The 20,904-nt window shown below is 35.3% G+C and overlaps 1 protein-coding gene across 1 annotated transcript in view; it reads right to left on the minus strand.

Moving 5' to 3' along the window:
• Positions 1 to 20,904, minus strand: part of ARHGAP29 (Rho GTPase activating protein 29) — a 75,787-nt gene that overhangs the window by 9,220 nt on the left and 45,663 nt on the right. Inside the window, exons 9-19 of the mRNA XM_007468109.1 lie at positions 20,528 to 20,638; positions 20,344 to 20,424; positions 19,742 to 19,930; positions 18,850 to 18,987; positions 6,819 to 6,976; positions 6,136 to 6,275; positions 5,751 to 5,855; positions 3,191 to 3,289; positions 1,723 to 1,862; positions 1,030 to 1,218; positions 623 to 760 (exon numbers count right to left, since the gene is read on the minus strand). Coding sequence (XP_007468171.1) covers positions 623 to 760; positions 1,030 to 1,218; positions 1,723 to 1,862; positions 3,191 to 3,289; positions 5,751 to 5,855; positions 6,136 to 6,275; positions 6,819 to 6,976; positions 18,850 to 18,987; positions 19,742 to 19,930; positions 20,344 to 20,424; positions 20,528 to 20,638 — 1,488 coding nt within the window. The remainder of the gene's footprint in view (positions 1 to 622; positions 761 to 1,029; positions 1,219 to 1,722; positions 1,863 to 3,190; positions 3,290 to 5,750; positions 5,856 to 6,135; positions 6,276 to 6,818; positions 6,977 to 18,849; positions 18,988 to 19,741; positions 19,931 to 20,343; positions 20,425 to 20,527; positions 20,639 to 20,904) is intronic.

Consider the following 20,904-nt stretch of genomic DNA (forward strand, 5'->3'; position numbering starts at 1 on the left):
CCTGCTGAATTTCCAGTACCTAGCTTATAGGATAGCCCTGCCCCCCAACTAAGGTGAACTTCATGTTCCCTGAATGCATTCACACCTTGACTACTAACCTCCCACAATAGTTATTTTAAAATATCTATGAAAGTAAAGCCAAACTATGACCCAGACACTGTTCTATTGGCTGAATTCTTCATATAACAGTGTGAATGGTGGACTTTTCTTAAACAGCTAGATTTATGCTTTCTACTCAGTTTTCTAGAACTTAATGATATGTTGTTCAGGAATACACAACAGGTATTAAAACTATTAAGAAAAGAGAGGGAGGTATTGACATGGTTAGGAAAGACCACTGGGTAGAGTTGTGGGCTACAACTGGGGAGGGGCATACAGGGGCCTTCTATAATGTATAGTGATATTTTATTTCCTTAAGCTAGGTGATGGAAAATGAGTTTTTACTATTATGGGCCTTTAAATTGTACATATATTTTATACACTCTTTGATCTGTACATTAATAATTGGAAAGATATTAACATGGTCTATGTCAATGAAAAAAATATGTGAGGCAAACATCAGCAAACCGCAAAGTATATTTTTGCTCTATTTAATGGTAAATTTCAAGGCTAAAAACTTTACCTGCCGAAGGTATAATTTCAAGACATCACAGATGTCATGTGAACTAAATTCTGAAATGTCTACCAAGTGCATTCCATTTTCCAATGCTTGACACAGTTTTTCAGTTTTTATTTTGTTTCCACATACACGATAAATTCCCTTGAGAAGAAAAGAGAAAAAATTTTGCAAAATTCTGCTTCAGTACAAATGATTAAATGCAGACCTCTAAATATACTTAATGTCTACTTCAATTCTAAATATTTTAGGAAAAAACTAGGACCAAATGAGGTAATATTTTCCAAATAAATCTGAATAAATTCAGTTATTTAGTAAAAACTGAGAGCATTGTTCTCCTTTAATGTCTCCTTATCATTAGAACAAATCACATTTACATTTAAAAATTTTTAATTTTAAAAGTTATAATGTACCTGTAGACACAAGGCTCTATTTTCAATCTCTGAGGCACATATTTTGAGTACAAAAGGGATGCCATCTGGTTCCTTTTTTGCAACTTGTGTGAATTCTGCTCCAAATAAGTGTATTTTCCCCAGAAGTTTCTGATGACCACAAATGATGACTAAATTTTCCAAACACTTTCGGTGACAAACAAGGAGACACTACAAGAAAATGAAAGTCTAAAATGGTTAACTCACCTTAAAACTATTCACAACTGGACGAACTACAGGTAGAGTGGTAACAGAACAAAAATGAGTTTAAAAGGTATTGCTTGTGGTGTTTGAAATACATTTACTAGCAAAATGAAATATGAAATTATAGAAAATACACCGTGGTTCAATTTATTAAAAATACATTTGCAGGGCTTCCCTGGTGGTGCAGTGGTTGAGAGTCCGCCTGCTGATGCAGGGGACACGGGTTTGTGCTCCAGTCCGGGAAGATCCCACATGCCACGGAGCGGCTGGGCCCGTGAGCCATGGCCGCTGAGGCTGCGTGTCCGGAGCTGGTGCTCCGCAACGGGAGAGGCCACAACAATGAGAGGCGGTGTACCACACACACACACAAAAAACATTTGCAAAAGATCCTAATCGGTAGAATGAATAACAAAAAGCATTGCTCCAAGCAAAAAGCATAAAAGGGCTAATGTAATTCCAGAAAGACCTCACCTCTTCGCATTCAACACCCTGGAATACCACAATGCCTTCACAGTCCCTGCACTTCGTGGGGGATCTCAGTTTGCGAAACTTGTGAGTGAGAGCTGCCTTTGACATCAAAGTTTTCTTAAATGTTCCGAGGGAATTGGGTCCTTGTAACAGAAGTAGAATAGTACGTAAGAACTGTAAGACTACAGAAAAATTATACCATATGATACTACATTTAAAAAAATCTTTAAATACGATTACAAAAAGCTCTTACTATAATAACAAAATAAGCATCCAACTTACAGATCTCTTACAAGGCACACATATGTCAAACATTTAAGCTACGAGTAAAAATCACCATCAGACCAATAAGATACTTCTAAAATAGCATGGCATAATGTTTCCAGAATCAGCGAATTTACAGTTATTAACACGTCCTTTATTACACAGGTGGCATTACATTCTTAGAAAATGACGCTTTGAAAGCTTGGAATAAAACTAGCTATATGAGGTTAGTGTGTCAGCATTATTTGCGTTAAAGATAAAGCTATTCTCAATTCATTACAAAATTATAAGTAATACTAGCTAGTTATCTATCAATATCCTACCAGAGGGCTTCCCTGGTGGCGCAGTGGTTGAGAGTCTGCCTGACAATGCATGGGACACAGGTTCGAGCCCTGGTCCGGGAGGATCCCACATGCCATGGAGCGGCTGAGCCCGTGAGCCACAGCTGCTGAGCCTGCGCTCTAGAGCCTGCAAGCCACAACTACTGAAGCCCACGCGCCTAGAGCCCGTGCTCTGCAGCAAGAGAGGCCACCGCAGTGAGAAGCCTGCGCACCGCAACGAGGAGTGGACCCCGCTCGCCGCAACTAGAGAAAGCCCACGTGCAGCAACAAAGACCCAACGCAGCCAAAAAAAAAAAAAAAAAAAAAAAAAGTCCTACCAGAGGTCAGATGTTCTTATACTATTTAAGAAAATGATACCAGAACAGGTATCTGGAGGTCTCAAATGAAGCCATTAACGTGACTTCTCTTTTATACCCTTCGGCATCCACAACTTTCCCTGCCCTCGAGAAGTACATGTATTTACTTTTCCCGCCTAGCTTCTTACACTATTTCTTTTGAAGAAGCTTTTCTCATATAGAAATTCTCATGATTAGAATGTCTCATGTATTGCAACACTCTGAACAATTAAGTCACTATTAGATTTATGAAAGACCACAATATCTAGCCTATTTTATCAACACGCTAATACATTTTGGCTCCAGTGGTTTTGCTGTTTATTCTTATATTTTTACTTGTAACATTTGATCAATACATTATCAACCCATACTTGTACATAATTTGTTGGGATATATTTAAGCCACCATAATGCCTTTTTTAAAAATACACAGTAAAGGAATTCTTTAAATCATACTATTTTTTCCCTAATATCACGCAATCCTACTGATTCAACTGGTTTAGTGGAAACTTGATTCAGGTGAGTGTAATACCAGCTTCTGAAGGGGAAGGTGGCTCTCTTTCATCCAGATCATCTGCAGAAGACATAGTTCCACTGGATGGAGTTCGTGGAAGTTTTCGATGGAAGTCTCCTAAAAGAAAATTCATTGTAGAATTTAAGAAATGGGCAGTGACAACATTTTTTGAATAACGCACGTCATACTATTATATTAGCTACAATGTAAACATTTGCTTCCATTCACAGACTTTGGATACAGGGGATTCTGATACTCTTGGGAACAAAGGAGAATTGAGCCAAATGTGACTTTTCCAAATAAATTTAAAATTGAGGATCACACATTCCAATGAACCTTACTGTCAACTTCTGATAGTAAGTTCTAGAGATTATAAACTCAAGGACAGGGAGTATTTTCTATTCAAGTCTTATATCTAATGTCTGACAGAATAGCTGGCACAATGGTAAAGTTGTCATTAAATGCTTGTTGAATTAAATGATAAAGAAATACTTACAATGTAACCTAAAGCTTTCTAAAATAAACACAAATCTACAAATATAGCAATACAATAGTACCATCACATTTATGTTGCCAGTAAGACAGAAGACCAGGAACCAGGACCAATGATCCTGGCAGGGAGCAGAGCATGGGATACAAGCTGTCAGCCAAGGACTCTGCCATGTGTCTCAAAGCATGTTTGGAAGCAGCCCGACCAGGTAATGAGGTTTATTTGCTCCCTGCTGATATTACACACAGGGCTGTGTCTAAGTGGAAGGTTACACTTAACTCAAGCCCTTAACAGTCTTAGGTTCAGAGTTAGAAAGGGCTTTACAAATTATTTAAACCACATCTCTCCCAAAAGATTCCCCCTGCCTTCAAACTATGCTTAAAAGGCGGTCATCTAGTTTTTGTTTTGAATGTGTCCTCCAATGACTAAGAAATCATGAGACCACATGCTCATTTTAGAACTATTCTAACTGTAAAATGACTTCCTCGTATTGCTGAGCAGAAACCTGCCACCTATAAATCCCAGCTCTTGGTCACATGTCTCCCTAAAGGAGCAAACAAGCACGCTGACTCTCACCCTTTTACACTTCAATGTCTGAGAACAGCTGTCACGTCCCCAGGTTTCCTCTTTCTCAGGCTATGCATCCCTCAGTCTTCACCCATTCATCATGCGACCAGTTTCCAAATTTTTGTCTTTACCACATGAAGTCTTACAGGATTCCAAATAATTTACAGCTGGCTCTAGACTGTCTCTTAATTTCTGGGGATAGCTAGAACCACTCTGTTTTTACAAAGCTAATTACAAATATTCAGTTAAATATTTAGGATTGCATCTCCAGAGTGTCCCTGAACAGCAATAATTTTAAAGTAGGACTCAAAGTAGTTGCTGACAATCTGCCTATAAACCCCAGTACGGCATGGAAGTCATTTCTAACTTTAAATTCAAGGGCTTCATTTACATGAATAAAATTTCTGTAATATGTAGAACATCAGGCAAAAAAACAAAGCCTTGGACTCTGAGGTAGGTTAAATCCTAACTTATCTCCCGCAGTGCCAAGATCTTAGGAGAAAGACACTTAGCCAGGAAGAACAAGACTGGGAGAAGTCTCTGGTAGAAAAGCGGAGGAGAAAGAACATTGAAAGTAATAATCTCAAGGGCTCAAGTGACACCTTCTTCTCTTGCTAGCTGTATTACGTCTGGCAAGTTATTCTCTTTGAAGCCACTAAGGGACAGTTCAAAACATCTATTCTGCCACTCTAAGGAGCATGAGACTATCAAAGTACCTTAAAGCACATTTATAAAAAATGAAATTATCACAGGCACAAGAACTGTTGTTAACTGTACAGTTCATTATAGTAATTAACTACAAAACAATCCAAAAGACAGATAATCACATTTACGCTCATAAAACGGAATACTATACAGCATACAGTATACAGTATAAAATAAAGACAGCTTCTCATATCAATATGAATCTCAAAAAAAAGATGCATGAAAGAAGTCACAAAAGAATAGTATGATTTCATCTGCATTACTATTCCAAAGTGGGCAAAGCTCAACTAGATATAAGTACTAAAACATTTAAAATAGCCAGGGAAAGATTAACAAAATTCAGGATGATGGCTCATCTGGGGGGTGATAGAGCAAGGTTATCAAGGAGGTATACATAGGGGCCTTCTAATATACTAATAATGTTTTATTTCTTAGGCTAGGTGTTGAATACATAAGGGTTTGTTCTATTATTTTTATTTAAACTGTACACATATATGTACAAACCCCTCTCTATGAGACAGTTCATTATAAAAATAAAACAGTTATAAACAACAAGGATTTACTGTATAGCACAGGGAACTATATTCAGTATTTTGTACTAAACTATAATGGAAAGGAATCAAAAAAAGTATACAGATATATACATAAATATATGTATAACCGAATCACTTTGCTGTACACTTAAAACTAACACAATATTGTAAATCAACCATACATCAATTAAAAAAAAAAAAAGAAGGTAGTTAAAAATATTCCCCAAAAGGAAAATTTTAATCTGTCATTGAATTTTCACTCTAGACTTAAATACTTATGTACCTGGACTTATAGATTCAGAATCCAGAGATCTAGATTCACTGCTTCCTCCAGTGCTCTCAGAATCACTAAACATCCCAAATGTCCATGACCTTATAAAAGAAGGACCTTTAAGAAAAGAATATTTAAAGTCAAACTTGGCTACAGACAAATTTCATAAGTGTTTCAAAACACTGACATTATTTAAAATGAGACAAGTCAAACTTCTTTAACAGTGTTAAGCAACTGACTGTAAGACAAGCACAGTGCTCACAACTGTGAATAAAACCTCATAAGGTTACAATTCAAGGCCTGACTTTTAAATTCCAGAGCTGCAATTCATTTAATGATCACATTTAAACAATTTGATCTTTCATAAATTAGTGCTCTCTTTAATGTAAAACACTACCTGATATGTCTGCACTGTTAGAGCATCTGTCCTCTTCAATCTTATTAGAGCTGTCAGGAAGGCGCACAACATCTTCTAAAGAGTCGGAAGGTCCATATCCAGGAGTGTGAGGGGTATTTGTTAACTGTTTATTTACATTCCTAAGAAAAACCCAAATAAAACTCATCATTCAGAAGCATGACTACTTTATTCTATTTTCAGGAAAATCTGTTAATTTAATGAACAGAGTAATTAAATTAACTAAATATTAGTAACAAACCATATTATACTGTTGAACTTCTTAAAAGAGATGTGAATAAAACTTATTAATCATTTGTATTTATTACAGCTGAAACACAGAAAAGAATAGCAAAAGTACAGTCTACTATTCATATCATGATTAAACTCTTCTGGTATAACCTGTGTGGAAAATGTAGGTTGTTAAGTTTGTGGACATTCGAAATTGATATGACCATGATTTGCCATTCTCAAAGGATTTCTAAATCTCAAAGAACTGAGCTCTGTGTTAAAATGGAAAACTTTACTCTTAAGTGAGTCACATCTTAAATAATATTTTAAAAATTCAGAAGGTTCTAAAGTCAATTCTACCAGTGTTAGAAAAAAACACCACCTGACACCAGATAGGAAACTTAGGAGTAAAGGTTTTATGCCTTGAAATAATTTCACCTAACATTAATTCTCACCCATCAACTTTTTCTTCCTCAGCTGAATTCGTGGCCCTGACAAACTCACTGTACTCCTGGCCTGGGTCATAGAGTTTGGCACCATCACAGAGAGACTGTAAATTGTTCGCGAGGGAGGCAGCCTGCAGGTGTTGCATCTGGAAGAGGTTAACTGTTACCTGTGGGAACAGATAGAAACAAAAGGCAACGTAACTCATGTTATAGAGAATGCTGCATAAATACACATTTATTTCAAGTGACAGCACCAAGAAAAAGGTCACACAGTGAAGAGCTCAACAGTGAATCTCCTTGAGAGCACACTATGTTGCCTGACTCAGTACCAGGTCTAAATCAGAAAAAAAAAAAAGAAAGTAGTTTTAATCCAATACCTAAGAGCAATCATTTCTGGCAAAACTGGCTTTAATCTGAAACGTTTAAAAGCACAACCCCATGTCCCTAATGGTTCACAATTTTAGGAGACAGATATGCTTTTGAGGATCCCCAGCTCTGTTCTGATGGTCTGACCACAACTGTCTAAACTGAAAAACACGGGGAAAAATATTCCAATCAGAACACTGTTATTGGGCTTCCCTGGTGGCGCAGTGGTTGAGAGTCCGCCTGCCGATGCAGGGGACACGGGTTCGTGCCCCGGTCTGGGAAGATCCCACATGCCGCGGAGCGGCTGGGCCCGTGAGCCATGGCCGCTGGGCCTGCGCGTCCGGAGCCCGTGCTCCGCAACGGGAGAGGCCACAACAGTGAGAGGCCCGCGTATCCCAAAAAAAAAAAAAAAAAAGAACACTGTTATTTTGACTTTCACTTCTTCAATCCTTTACAAATAGAAATGCTTTATACTTATAATGTGTCCTACAGTGCTCAGTTTTTATAATTAGGCACTATCCTGATTCTCTTCAAAATACATTATTCCACTGAATTTCTACAAATGCCTAAATATACTGTCACTACTGCCACTTATAGTAACAACAACAATAGCAGCTGGAGCGTGCTTACAATATGCCAGATCCATTCTGAGAGCTGTACATGAATTAACTACTCTCATGTTCACAGAAACCCAGGCTTTGGGTATACTACGGCAAATAAACAGATGAGATCCCAGCCCTCATAAGAGTCTGCATTTTCCTGAGGGTGGTGTTGGAGAGAGAGGACAAACTAAGTAAATAAGATCATTTCTGGTACTGAAAACTACTACAAATACGACATAATATTGTCAGGTTATGGAATATGACCAGGTATATGCTTGCAGAAGGGTACTTTTGACATGACAGTTTGGTGAAGGACTCTCTGAAGAGGTAACATCTAAACTGAGACCTGATATAAGAAAGAGCCAGTGTGAAGTTTCAGGGAGAAGACCAATCCAGACAAACGGAAGAGGTAGTGCAAAGATCCTAGGGCAAAAGTGAGTAAGAAAGAATTTGTCATGCTCAAGAAACAGATGAAAGGTCAGTGTGGCATTTCAGTTTGAGATGAAGCCAGAAGGGGAAGATGTAATCTAAACCAAGGTAAGGGGTCTGGATTTAAGTACAACTGAAGGAAGCCAGTGGAAGGTTTTAAAAGGGTGTTAAGAGCTATAACATGATCTGATTTATTTTTCTAAATGCCACACCGGCTCCTGTGTGGGAAATGTGAATGAATGCCAAATTTCAACTGGCTTAATGTTATTTCAAAGACTGCCATGTTTCCTCTTTCATCTCTCTTGATTATACCAGATAATATGTTGAACTTCTGATTAGCCTCTAAGTCCTTTCCAAGATAGACAGGCATTCTCCAAGGATAACTAAGAGTCAGCATAAATAGTATTTGAAGAGTGCACATAAATGAATAGCTTGTTTGTGCCCTCTTTCAAGGAACATAGGAAATTCAAACTGTGGATGGTAAAGTTTAAGTCCAGCAATTAGCTACAATCAGGGAATTCTCCAGTTAATCGTAAACTGAACTTACTTTCTTGAGTAAAGGTAACTAACTGTATGTTCATTTTTAATACTTTTTAATAAGCTCTATGAATCCAGTTAGAAACACCAATAATTTAAAAAGCCAAATGAATATACTGGCATAATCACTCATCTGCTGAATGTTTGTCTCTGGGTACTTATTAATAATAAAGACTTAAGCAATAATATATACTGGAAGCCCAATCTTAAAATCTCTTTTCCCTAAATGATTCAGCCTTCTCCCTCACCTAACAGAAATGCTAAAGATTGAGGACCCCATGGGGTAGATCCTACAGGACTTGCTGGGCATCTTAACTGGGGTGGCTCATGGGTACCTCAAAAACGATCATGCCTCTAAGCTCTTTTTGTCCCCCAATCCCTTCCTGAGTCAGGGACTTGGTCCTTTTCTTCTAGGTTCCCAATGTGTGGCACAGTGTCCTAAGTGCTTCATAAAGGGGAAATGACCAAATGAATAGTAGTAGAATGTGTTATCAGTCAAGGTCATACTGAAATTCTGCACATTTCCTGGTACTGCTAACTCAAGCACATAGGACTTCCAACTCTATGCCCAGCTTTTGTCACCTACATCTAATTTTTAGCTATTCCATGGACACATAGATTAGCACACATTTTTCTGACAGTTGTTGAAACAGAATATGCCATAATATCAAATCAATGGGAACAGATTCTCCCATATATATTAGCAATAATCTAAAAATTAATTTTTGTTCAATATAATTTTCTATCCTGTATTTTTTAAAAGATACATTTTTCTTGAATACTCTTTAAAGCAAAAGGAAAAACTTTTGTGCTAATGTTTCCCATTCTTCAAAGCCCATTGATTTGATTAGGTCTTTAGTGACTGACTTGGTAATTTCTCCTTCCTCTCACTTAGTAATGTATTTATGATCTACATCCCATACCCTTCAATACTTCATAATTCAAGACAATTTTGAATATTCAGGAGTAATTCTTGATGTTCATGATATAACTTACAATTTTGCTGGGACATAAAACTGATTTGTGTATCTTTCTTAAGACAGTGAGTGAATATAACTGTGTCTAGCATTTTTACATCTCAAATAATTTTGTTTTCTCTGCAATGATATGCACAATAACATATCCTAGAGTGAAAATAAAATTCTTTTAAAAACAGTTTGAGAGATGGTGTTGCAAAATAAGTCACCAAAATCCCCCAATTCTCCTGCTTTGATGGAGAAGAAAACATAAAGAAATCTGAGAAAATTATGGCTCTTACCTGGGAAAAAACACCAATATTCAAAAACTCAACGTTGGATTTGGTATCTGCTTGGATCTTCATGTGAATATTGCCATACGGAATAAGTAAAACTGACTAAACTGGTTCAAAAGAACTCCAGCTAGTAAGAAATTCTGCTCACAAATATATAGAGAGAAATTTTCTACACACTGTCTCTATACATTACATGCTGTAGTGATTTTCAGGAGTTTGGGGATTTGTTCAAGTTTGGGGAACTTTAACGTCAAAGTCTACTTCATACACTGATATGTACTGCTCTCCAATTTTTCAGATGTATTAATTCTCTCCCCCTAAATAAATGCTAAACTCCTTGAGGGCAGGTATCTGTCTTACATTTCTTTTAAATAAATAGTAGGAATTAATAAATACAGATGTTATATACAAAATTAGGTAACTTCTTGTTTATATCACATCAAATTAAAAGAAATCATAATTGTTGGATCACCAAATAGCATCACTTTTTAAGAGGGAGGTAGACAAACAAGATTAAGCTCGTGAGAGAACTCAAAACCATGTCACATGAAGAAAAGTAATCAGATTTGGGGGTGTTTAGCCTGGAAAAAAACATCCAGGGAGAGGAGGTAATAACTACCTTTAAATATTTAAAGTACTATCTTATGGAAGAGGGATTATATCAGTACAGTACAACTTGAAAGGTCCACAAGAAAACAGATCTTTTTTTAGCTCAATATAAACATCATGTTAATTTTGGAGCTGTTCAAATCCAGGCTAAGTAATCATTCAGCAAGACAGCATAGTATTTAGGAGCACAGGCTCTGAAGTTATTCAACCAGGGTCTATCCTAGCTTTACAACTTACATGCTGGGTGACCTTGATATCAAGTTATTTATAACTTCTCTAAACCTGTGTTTCCAAAAAAGTTAATGTACAAATACATATTATAAGGAATCTTGTTCAAAGTGCAGATTCTGATACCAAAAGTCTAGGCTGAAACCCAAGATTCTGCATTCCTCACAGGCTCCCAAAGGAATGAGAATGTGACTGGTCCAAGGAATACATTTTGAGAAGAAAGGCTTTCTAAGCTTCAGTTTCCTCATCAGTAAAATGGAGCTTAAAACAACTGTTTTTACCTAGTAGGACTCTGTGAAAATTAAATGAGTTAATGAAGGCAAAGAGCTTAAGGCACTGGCAAGCACATAATCTTAGCTACCATTAGCTACTGTTTGAGGTGAAAAGGACTTGTTAAAGGTAAAAGATTGGCTTAAATAATTTACGTGGGAATTTTGGATCCTGGGATTTTGTAATTCTTTTAAATAATTTTACTAAAATTGATTCTGTAAATTAACCACATATTAATTAATCAGAACTTGATAAATAAATGAAATACTATTTTAAAAACCCAGAAACATTTTAAGGAAGACTTCTGATTCAGATGGAATAAGCTCACTTCCCACAGTCTCTCAATGAATTTTCCTAAAAACCCTTGACAGAATGCATGGATTAGCTATCTGAGGGCTCTGAAAAGTAAATGGTAGCAGGTAGACTGTGGAAATAAACTACAAATCAAGGTATGACCAATTAGTGGTATGCTTCCTGTTATTTTTTTTCTGCTACTGTGTTTCCCAGCTAGTACACAGCTCCTACTCAAATAAATGTGACTGCAAGAGTGGGGGAAATCCTTTGGTTTCTTTTGTATGTTTGTTTTCTCTCCTGCCCCAGCCCCCAAGCAAGCCCCAAGCCCTAAGATGAAGTCCTATGGCAGTGGCAGTGATGGCAGTAGCAGCAGAATAGACATCTAAAACTCTTCTCTATAAGCAGAGGGGAATTCTCTATAAGTGGATGAACTGTGGTCTGAAGAGTGAGGGGTCTGAAATTCCTGTTTTTTCTTTCTCTTTATCCTTCCCCTACTTGGCTCTTAAAGCAGCAGACTAGGTTGACTACAGTTTCCCAGCCAGAAGACCTAGAAGGGAGCCCTTAGGAGTTGAAGAGTGAACCTAGCTAGATCAAATGCCTGCAAAACTTTTTAAGAATCAACATTCAATACAGGTTATAAAGAAAACCCAGAGTCATATAAGGTAATATTGCAAATGTCTAGGATATCATCCAAAACTACTTGTCACACAAAGAACCAGGAAAATCTCAGTGACTCACAAGAGAAAAGATAATAAACAGATACCAACCCTGAGATGACTCAGCTATTTGAATTATCAGATAAAGACTTTAAAGCAGATATTATAACAGTTTCAAGAAATATGGGCCAACAATATTAAAACGTGGAAAGACTGAAGTCTCAGCAGAGAATTGGAAGATATAAAAAAGAAACAAGAGGAAATTTTACTACTGAAAAATATAATATCCAAAACAAAATATTTACTGGATTGACTGTATAAAAAATGGAGATAACAAAGGAAAGAGTCAGTGAACTTGAAGCTAGATCAGTAGAACAAGAGGAAAAAAAGATTGGGGGAAAAAAAAGGTTCCACATTCCTGTGGGATAATAACAAAAGGTCTGACATTTGAGTCTTTAGAGTCTTAGAGGAAGAGGGGAGCGTGCTACAAAAAAATATTTGAAGAAAAAATAGTCAAAAACTTCCCAAATATTGCAAAAGTCGAACCTGCAGATTCGAGAAGTTCAGGGAACCCCAAATAGGAGAAACTCAACAAAATCCACACCCAAATACATTGTAATCAAACTGTTGAAACCCAAAGATAAAGAAAAAGTTTTGCAAGCAGCCAAAAAACCAAACCAAAACAAAACAAAAAACAATGCATGCCACATAGGGGAACGCTAATTCAAATGACTATAGATTTCTCATTGGAAACTATGGATGCCAGAAGGCAGTAGAATAACATTTTTAAAGTGTTGAAAGAAAAGAACCGAATTCTATAACCAGTGAAAATATCCTTCTGGAATGAAGAAGAAGTAAAGACATTCTCAGATGAAAGACAACCAAGAGCATTCATCACCAGAAGACCAACTATAAAAGAAATGGGAAAGGAAGTTCTTTAGACAAAAGACAAATAATACCACAGAGAAGATGGAACTTTGGAGTGAAAGAGTAATAACAGAAATGGTAAATATCTGGGTAAAGACTATTTTTCTTCTCTTCTCTAAAATATGAGACTTTTGAAAACAAAAATTATAAGATTGCCTGGTGAGGTTTTCAATGTACATACATGTAATATACATATATCAAGCACAACCCAAAATGAGTAAAGGAACTTATATGGTGGTATAGTTTTTACATTCCACTTGAATTTGGTAAAATACTCGTTCTAAGTAGACTGAAAAGTTCATATATATATATATATATATATATATATATATATAGAGAGAGAGAGAGAGAGAGAGAGAGAAACCATTTAAACAAAAAACAGTATATAAACAGATATTATCAAAGACCCAATAGATAAATTAAAATGTATACAAGAGATAAAATTTAGATAATCCTTTTAGATAAATTAAAATATAATTCTAATATATAAATAAAACAGATTAAATCTTTAATAGATAAATAGATGAATTAAAATGTAATTCTAAAAAATTATCAATTTATACAAAATAAGGCAGCAAAAGATGAAGGGAAACATAAGGTATAAATAGGTACAAATAGAAGACAAATAAAAAATAGTAGGCCTAAATCTGAACATATATTTACATTAAATATAAATGGTCTAAACATTTCACTTAAAAGATAGAGATCATCAAAACAGATTTTTAAAAAATCAACACTGAAAAATATGCTATATAAGAACTTCATTTAAAATATAGTGATTAAAAGTAAACAAATGGAAAAAGATATACCATACTAAAAATAATAAAAAGAAAAATTAAATACTTCTCTCAATATTAAATAATGTAGAATAAAAGGCAAGGAAAATTACCAGGATAAAAAGAGACATTTCATAAAGATAAAAGGATCAATTCACCAAGAATATATAACAATCATTAATATATAAGCAACTGAGAGATTCAAAATATATAAAGCCAAAACTGATAGAATTAAAAATGTACAGTATATTGAAAACTTCAAAACTCCTTTCTCAATAATTGACATAAATAAAAAGTAAATCATCAAGGATATAGAAGAAATAAATAACACCATAAACCAAAAGGAACTAATTGACATTTACAGAATACTCCAGCCAACAACAGTAGAACACACATTCTTTCAAGTGCACACACATGGAACAGGCACCAAGATAGACCATATCCTGGGTCATAAAGCAAACCATAACAAATTTAAGAGAATTAAAATCATACAAAGTATTTATTTCACCATAACAGAATTAAACTAGAAATCAATATCAGGAAGATATCCAGAAAATCCTCAAATAATTGGAAATTAAATAACAAGCTTCTACAGTATCCACAGGTAAAATATGAAGTTTCAAGGGAAATTAGAAAATATTTTGAACTGTATAAAAATGGAAGTACGAATTCAAAATTTGTGGGATGTAGATAAGTAGTGCTTAGAGGGAAATTTAAATCATTAAATATTTGTATTAAACAGGCAGAGGTCTTGATGAAACCTAAGCTTCTACCTTTAAGAATCTAAAAAGAATAGCAAAATAAACGCAAAGCAAGCAGAAACAATAAAAAGCAGAAATAAAAATTTAAAAAGACAACTAGAGAAAAACCAATGAAATCCAAAGCTGTTTCTCAGAAAAGATCAATGAAATTTATAAACCTGTAGCCAGACTAACCAGAGAGAGAGGAAGTGAGGGAGAAGGCACAAATTACCAAAATCAGGAATGAAAGAAAGGATATCACTACAGCACACTGAGACACTGAAAGGATAAGAGTTATGAACAACTCTATGCACATAAATACAACAACTTAGATGAAAGGGAGGGACCTAATTCCACAAAATACCCAAATTCACCTAAAAAGAAATAACTAACTCAAATAGGCTTATATCAAAAGAAATTGAATACATAGTGAAAGATCTTCCAAAAATGAAAACTCCAAGCCCAGATGCTTTCACCAGGGAATGACACCAAACATTTAAAGAAATAACACCAATTATACACAATCTCTTCCAGAAAATAGAACAGGAAGGAGCATTTCCCAACTTATTTTATGAGGCCAGAATTACCCTGACTCCAAAACCAGACAAAGGCAGTATAAGAAAAAAACTAAACTAAACAAAAACATAACACCAGTATCTTTCATTAACAGAGAAGAAAAAAAATACTCAACAAAATATTAGCAAATTGAATCCAGCAATAGAGAAAAGGAACAATGCATCATAACCAAGAGCAGCTTATCCCAAGAACACAAGGCTAGATGAACACTCAAATATCAAATGTAATCCATCATATTAAGAGACTGAAGAAAAATTATATTATCACATCAGTCAAATGATGCAAAAAAACCCTCATTTGATAAGATCCAAGATCTTCATGATAAAATTCTCAGCAAACTAGAAAAAGGGGAAATTCTTTAACATGATAAAAGGTATCTTTAAAAAAACTTACAGCTATCATCATGTTTAATGGTGAGAGACTGTTTTCTTCCTAAGATCAAGAATAAGGCAAAGACATTTTTTCTCACACTCCTATTAAACAATGAACTGTTAAGTCCCAGCCAGTGCAATAAGAAAAAAGAAAAAAAGGAATAGTTTGAAAGAAAGAAAGAAAACTGTCCCTCTTTGCAGACAACGTGATTTTTTATGTAGAAAACCCCAATGACTCTGCAAAAAACGTTCCTAGAACTAATAAGTGAGTTTATAGCAAGGCTGCAAGATACAAAATCAACATACAAAAATCATTTGTATTTCTCAACACTAACAATGAATAAGTGAATCTGAAATTAAATAAGTGTGTGTATGTATGTATGCATAGATACATATACACATGTACACATTAATCATGTATTTATTTATATCAATCACATTCACAACAGACCCCCAAATAAACTTACATACATAAGCTTAAATCTAACATAACATGGAAAAGACTTACATGTTAAAAACTACAAAATGCTGATTAAAACTATCATTTACCTAAATAAATGGAGACACATACTGTGTTCATGGATTGGAAACTCATAGTTAAAATGCTATGTATATAGTCAATTCTCCCTAATCTGATTAAGATTTAACACAATTCCAATCAAAATGTTAGCAAGATTTTTTTGTAGATACAGACAAGCTGATTCTAACATTTTTATGAAAGTCAAAGGATCTGAAACACTCAAAACGATTCTGAAAAGAATAAAGTAAAATCAGTACCTGATTTTAAGACTTGCTAGACAACACCAGTAATCAACCTAGTAGTGTTTTGACAAAACGATAGACACACATATATATATATCCACGGAACAAAACAGAGAAACTAGAAATTGAACTACAAAAACATGGTCAAATGATTTTTAACAAAGATGCAAAGGCAATTCAATGGCGATGGCACAGTGTCTTCAACAAACAGTATTGGAACAAGTGGACATCTGTATTAATCTTTTTTTTTAATTTTCTGTATTTTATGATGTTTTAATATCTTAAAAAGCTTGTTGGCTGGGGAGAGACTGCTCCTCCCAATGCTAGACTATTCTTAGCCGGGGAACATGCATGTCTTTCATATGCAACTCCAACCATCTCTATCTAACTCTCACACACCAAGCCAATATTTCCCCTTACCCTAAATCATCCCAGGGCCAGGTACCAAGCAATTGCAGGCCATCCCTATTCCCTAAAGCCCACTGAAATTACACAAACGAGCCAATTCTTTATTGCTTATCCTGTCTTACCCTGCCTTTCCCCAGAAACCCCAATAAAGGCTTTATACTCAACTCTCCCCTCACTCCTGCTTCTGCTTCACCAAACCTGGTACCTTTATGGCCCTATGTGGCATAGTGTGTGCCTTCTCTCAGGAAATCTAAGTAATTCATTTTTCAATGACATTGACCTCTCTATGTCAACATTCAGTCACCTCTATAAATTAAAGTCCCGTGGGTATAATTTTAATACAACATCCATAGGCAAAAAATGAATTTCAACCTATACTTCACACACCTTATAAAAAATTAACTTAAAATGGATCATTTCTCAATGTCAAACTATAAAAGTTTTAGTAGAAAACATAGACGTCTTTGAGATCTTGGGTTTAGATGAAGCACTCTTAGATATAATACCAAAAGCATGACCCATAAAGGAAGAAATTAAGTTAGACTTAATTTCTTAAAACTTTCTGCTCCCTGAAAGACACTGCTGAAAGAATAAAGATATGCTTCAGACTGGAAGACAATATAGGCCAGCTCAACAATAAGAAAACAAACCACTCAATCCAAAAGAATAGGCAAGACACAGATTGCAAACAAGCCCCTTAAAAGACGCTCAGTATCATAAGTCATTCTAAAAAACACAAATTAAAACCACTACCTAGGAACAGCAAAAATATAAAAACAACAACTGACAAGTGTTGTCAAGGATGCAGAACAACTGGAACTCTCATACATTGCTGGTTAGAATGAAAAATGTTATGGCTACTCTGGAAAACAGTTTGGCAATTTCTTATAAAGTTAAACAGACATTTACCATACCACCCATTAATCTCACTCCTAGGTATTCACCCCAGAAATGTGAAAACTTATAGTCACACAAAAAACTGTAAATAAGTACTCATAGTAGCTCTATCCCTAATCACCACAAACTGGAAACAATGCAATTGTCCAACAGATGAATGGATAAACACTGCGGTACATTCATATAGTGGACTACAACTCAGCAATAAAAAGAAATGAACTATTGATACATGCATAACATTGATGAATCTCAAAAGCATTATGCTGAGTAAAGAAGCCAATCTCCAAAAGATACATACTATGATTGCATTTACATGACACTGTGGAAAAGACCAAACTACAGAGATGGAGAACAGATCAATACTTGCCAGGGATAAGGGATGGGTGGAGAGTTGGACTACAAAGGGTCAGCATGAGGAAATTTTTTTAGAGTGATGTAATTGTTCTGAATCCTGACTGTGACAGTAGTGGTTACACAATTTATATACGTGTTAAAACTCGTGAAATGTACACCGAAAAAAGGTACAGTCATTCCTCAGTATCTGAGGGGAATTGTTTCCAGGACCACCCATGAATACCAAAACCCACGGATGTGCAAGTCCCTTATATAAAATAGCATAGCATTTGCATATATATTATGCACAACCTCCTGTATACTTTAAGTCATCTCTAAGTTATTTATAATACCTAATGCAATGTAAATGCTATGTAAATAGCTGTAAATACAATGTAAATGCTATGTAAATAGTTCCAGCACAGGACAAATTCAAGTTTTGCTGTTTGGAAGTTTCTGGAAAATTGTTCCCCCTGAATATTCTCAATCCATGGTTGGTTGAATCCACTGATGTAGAACCCGTGGCTACAGAGGGCTGACTGTATTTTGCACATACATTTTTTAATAAAAACCATGGTAAAGAGGCAAATGAAAACACTTGAGAACAGGATGCTTTGTCTTCAAATAAACCATTGGGTTCAATTTCAATATTTAGTTTACTCAAATTCTGAAGAAAGATCTCATACTGCTTATAGAAGTTCCAGGGATTAAATCCATTTTGTCAACCAAGCCAAGAAAGACAGTGGCATAGAGGCAAATTCAAACTCTCAGACTTCAGTTTTAACAGAACAAATCATCAATCCATGGAGTGGAGAACCAGATAAAAAAAAATGAAATGCAAACCACATACTAGTATTAAAAACTGAGAGTTGACTTTTAAAGTCTAAACTTTCCATTAATCTCAGAAATTAAATCCCATAAGAATCATGACTCATCAAGCATTCCTCTCCCTTCTTCAGATATATAGACTATTTTTTCCTCTTTAAAATACTGAAGAAATTACTTACAGCTTTAAGGGTAAGATCACACTGGAAAACAAGTTTCCGGAGTTGTGTTAAAATTTCTCTTTTGGTATTTTCTAGATCATTTCGTCTTTCTTCAACATTTGTCACACAAACTTTGTAGAGTTCATTTGCTTCTTCTACCTTCAGGAGTATTAGAGAAAAAAAGTGACACTGGTTCACTGAATCTATATTTTAAAACAAAGGCTTACTCTAGTACGGCTCGATTTAAATAATTGAAAAGGCTTATGCATGAAAGTTCTGAAATATTCTATATTTTAAGTAGAATATTTCTAAAAAGAAATATTCTGTTTTGGTCAGCAATTCAAGGACACTTATCTTTTATGAACAGTCAAGTATGATTTACAATTAGTACACTGTTTGTCTATAAAATCAACATCCACTTCTATTTAATAGCCTTTTCTATTTATATTTACCATTTTCTATATAATCTTCTTACAGAATTTATCAATTATGTTTCATAAATAATACAAAGCTTCAGCCTAGTCTTGCTACCAGGTATTAGAATAAGTACGCATATACACACAGTTGCCTAAATGGTGAACTTTCTGAACAATCAAGTAAAAAATATTAAATTACTGCTCTAAGATGTATCTTTCACAAACAACCCCCAAAATTCAAAAGATAAGCAAAAATCTCTTAGCATTGTGGTTCTCAAAGTGTGGATCCCTGGCAGCAGTAGCACATGGGCACTTAGAAATGCAGGTTGTCTGGGGCCAACCCTAGACCTGCTGAATCAGAAACTCTGGGGATGGGGCCCAGCAGTCTGTTTTAACAAGCGTTCCAGGTGGTCCTGATGCAGGTCAAAGTTTGAGAACCAAAGCCTTAGCAGATTAGTGCTAATTCAATAATAACAAATAACAAAAAAGATGATTACTTTTTGAAGAGCCTCTTCTTCCAGTCTTCGCTTTTTTTCTAGCTGCCTGTTGAGATTTTTTACTAATCCACCACTTGAGCACAGATGCTCCTCTTCTGCACGAAACATGGAAGATTTTGCTTTTTCATATTCATCTTGACGTTGAATGCACAACAATTTTGCCTTTTTAAGAGCAGTCTCTGTTTCAAGCTACACAGAAAAAAAAAGAGTATTAGGGCTTCCCTGGTGGCGCAGTGGTTGAGAGTCCGCCTGCCGATGCAGGGGACACGGGTTCGTGTCCCAGTCCGGGAAGATCCCACAGGCCGTGGAGCGGCTGGGCCCGTGAGACATGGCCGCTGAGCCTGCGTGTCCAGAGCCTGTGCTCCGCAACGGAGAGGCCACAAAAGTGAGAGGCCCGCATACCGCAAAAAAAAAAGAGTATTAAATAAAGAATAAGAAAAATCCTAATGTACAAGTTTCTTTAGCATATTCAGCAAGATAGTTAAGACTGCATTTTAGATAAACTATAGAGTAAGATATGCATCTTCCCAGGGTAGATGCTTATAGACTGCAGATGATTTTTAGATGTTCACGAATAGATGAAACTCTACTATAATACTAACCATTTTATTTTGTTCCTGTTTCCAAAGTTCTTTTATTTCTTTCCTTTGTTTTTCCATTTCATTTTTCCTCCCAAGTAGAGGCTGGCAAGGGTATTTTTAAAAAAAGAAAAAGAAAAAAGCTGTTTTCTAAAGGTATACTGCTGTTTTTTTTTTTTTAAAGTATATTGTATTTATAAATTTTTACCTGCACAAATTTGTTGGCTTGGAGAGCTGCAATTGTTTGTTGTAAAAGGTGACTGCTCTCTATATCATTAAGAAGAGCATTGGTAAATAAAGACTGCAGTGGCATAAACTCCTAGAATTTAAAATTGAAAAGTAAATTTTCCAATAGAAATGTACTAGAGTTCTAGATCCTCCCCACCCCCACTAAACTTCTTCAAAAAGAGAAATTTTTAAGCTTAGATTTTTTTCAGAAAAATGACTATTCATAAATATGACCATATGAGAAAAATACTGAAGAAAATTAACGAAGTTATTCTAAACCTCGTTAGCAAAATTAGTAGCTAACAAGATAATCAACATTCATATAAAACTGTGGATTTCCTAGTTTCTTCATAATGG

Source organism: Lipotes vexillifer, unplaced genomic scaffold (assembly GCF_000442215.2).
Source record: "Lipotes vexillifer unplaced genomic scaffold, Lipotes_vexillifer_v1.1 scaffold905, whole genome shotgun sequence".
Classification (NCBI taxonomy): domain Eukaryota; kingdom Metazoa; phylum Chordata; class Mammalia; order Artiodactyla; family Lipotidae; genus Lipotes; species Lipotes vexillifer.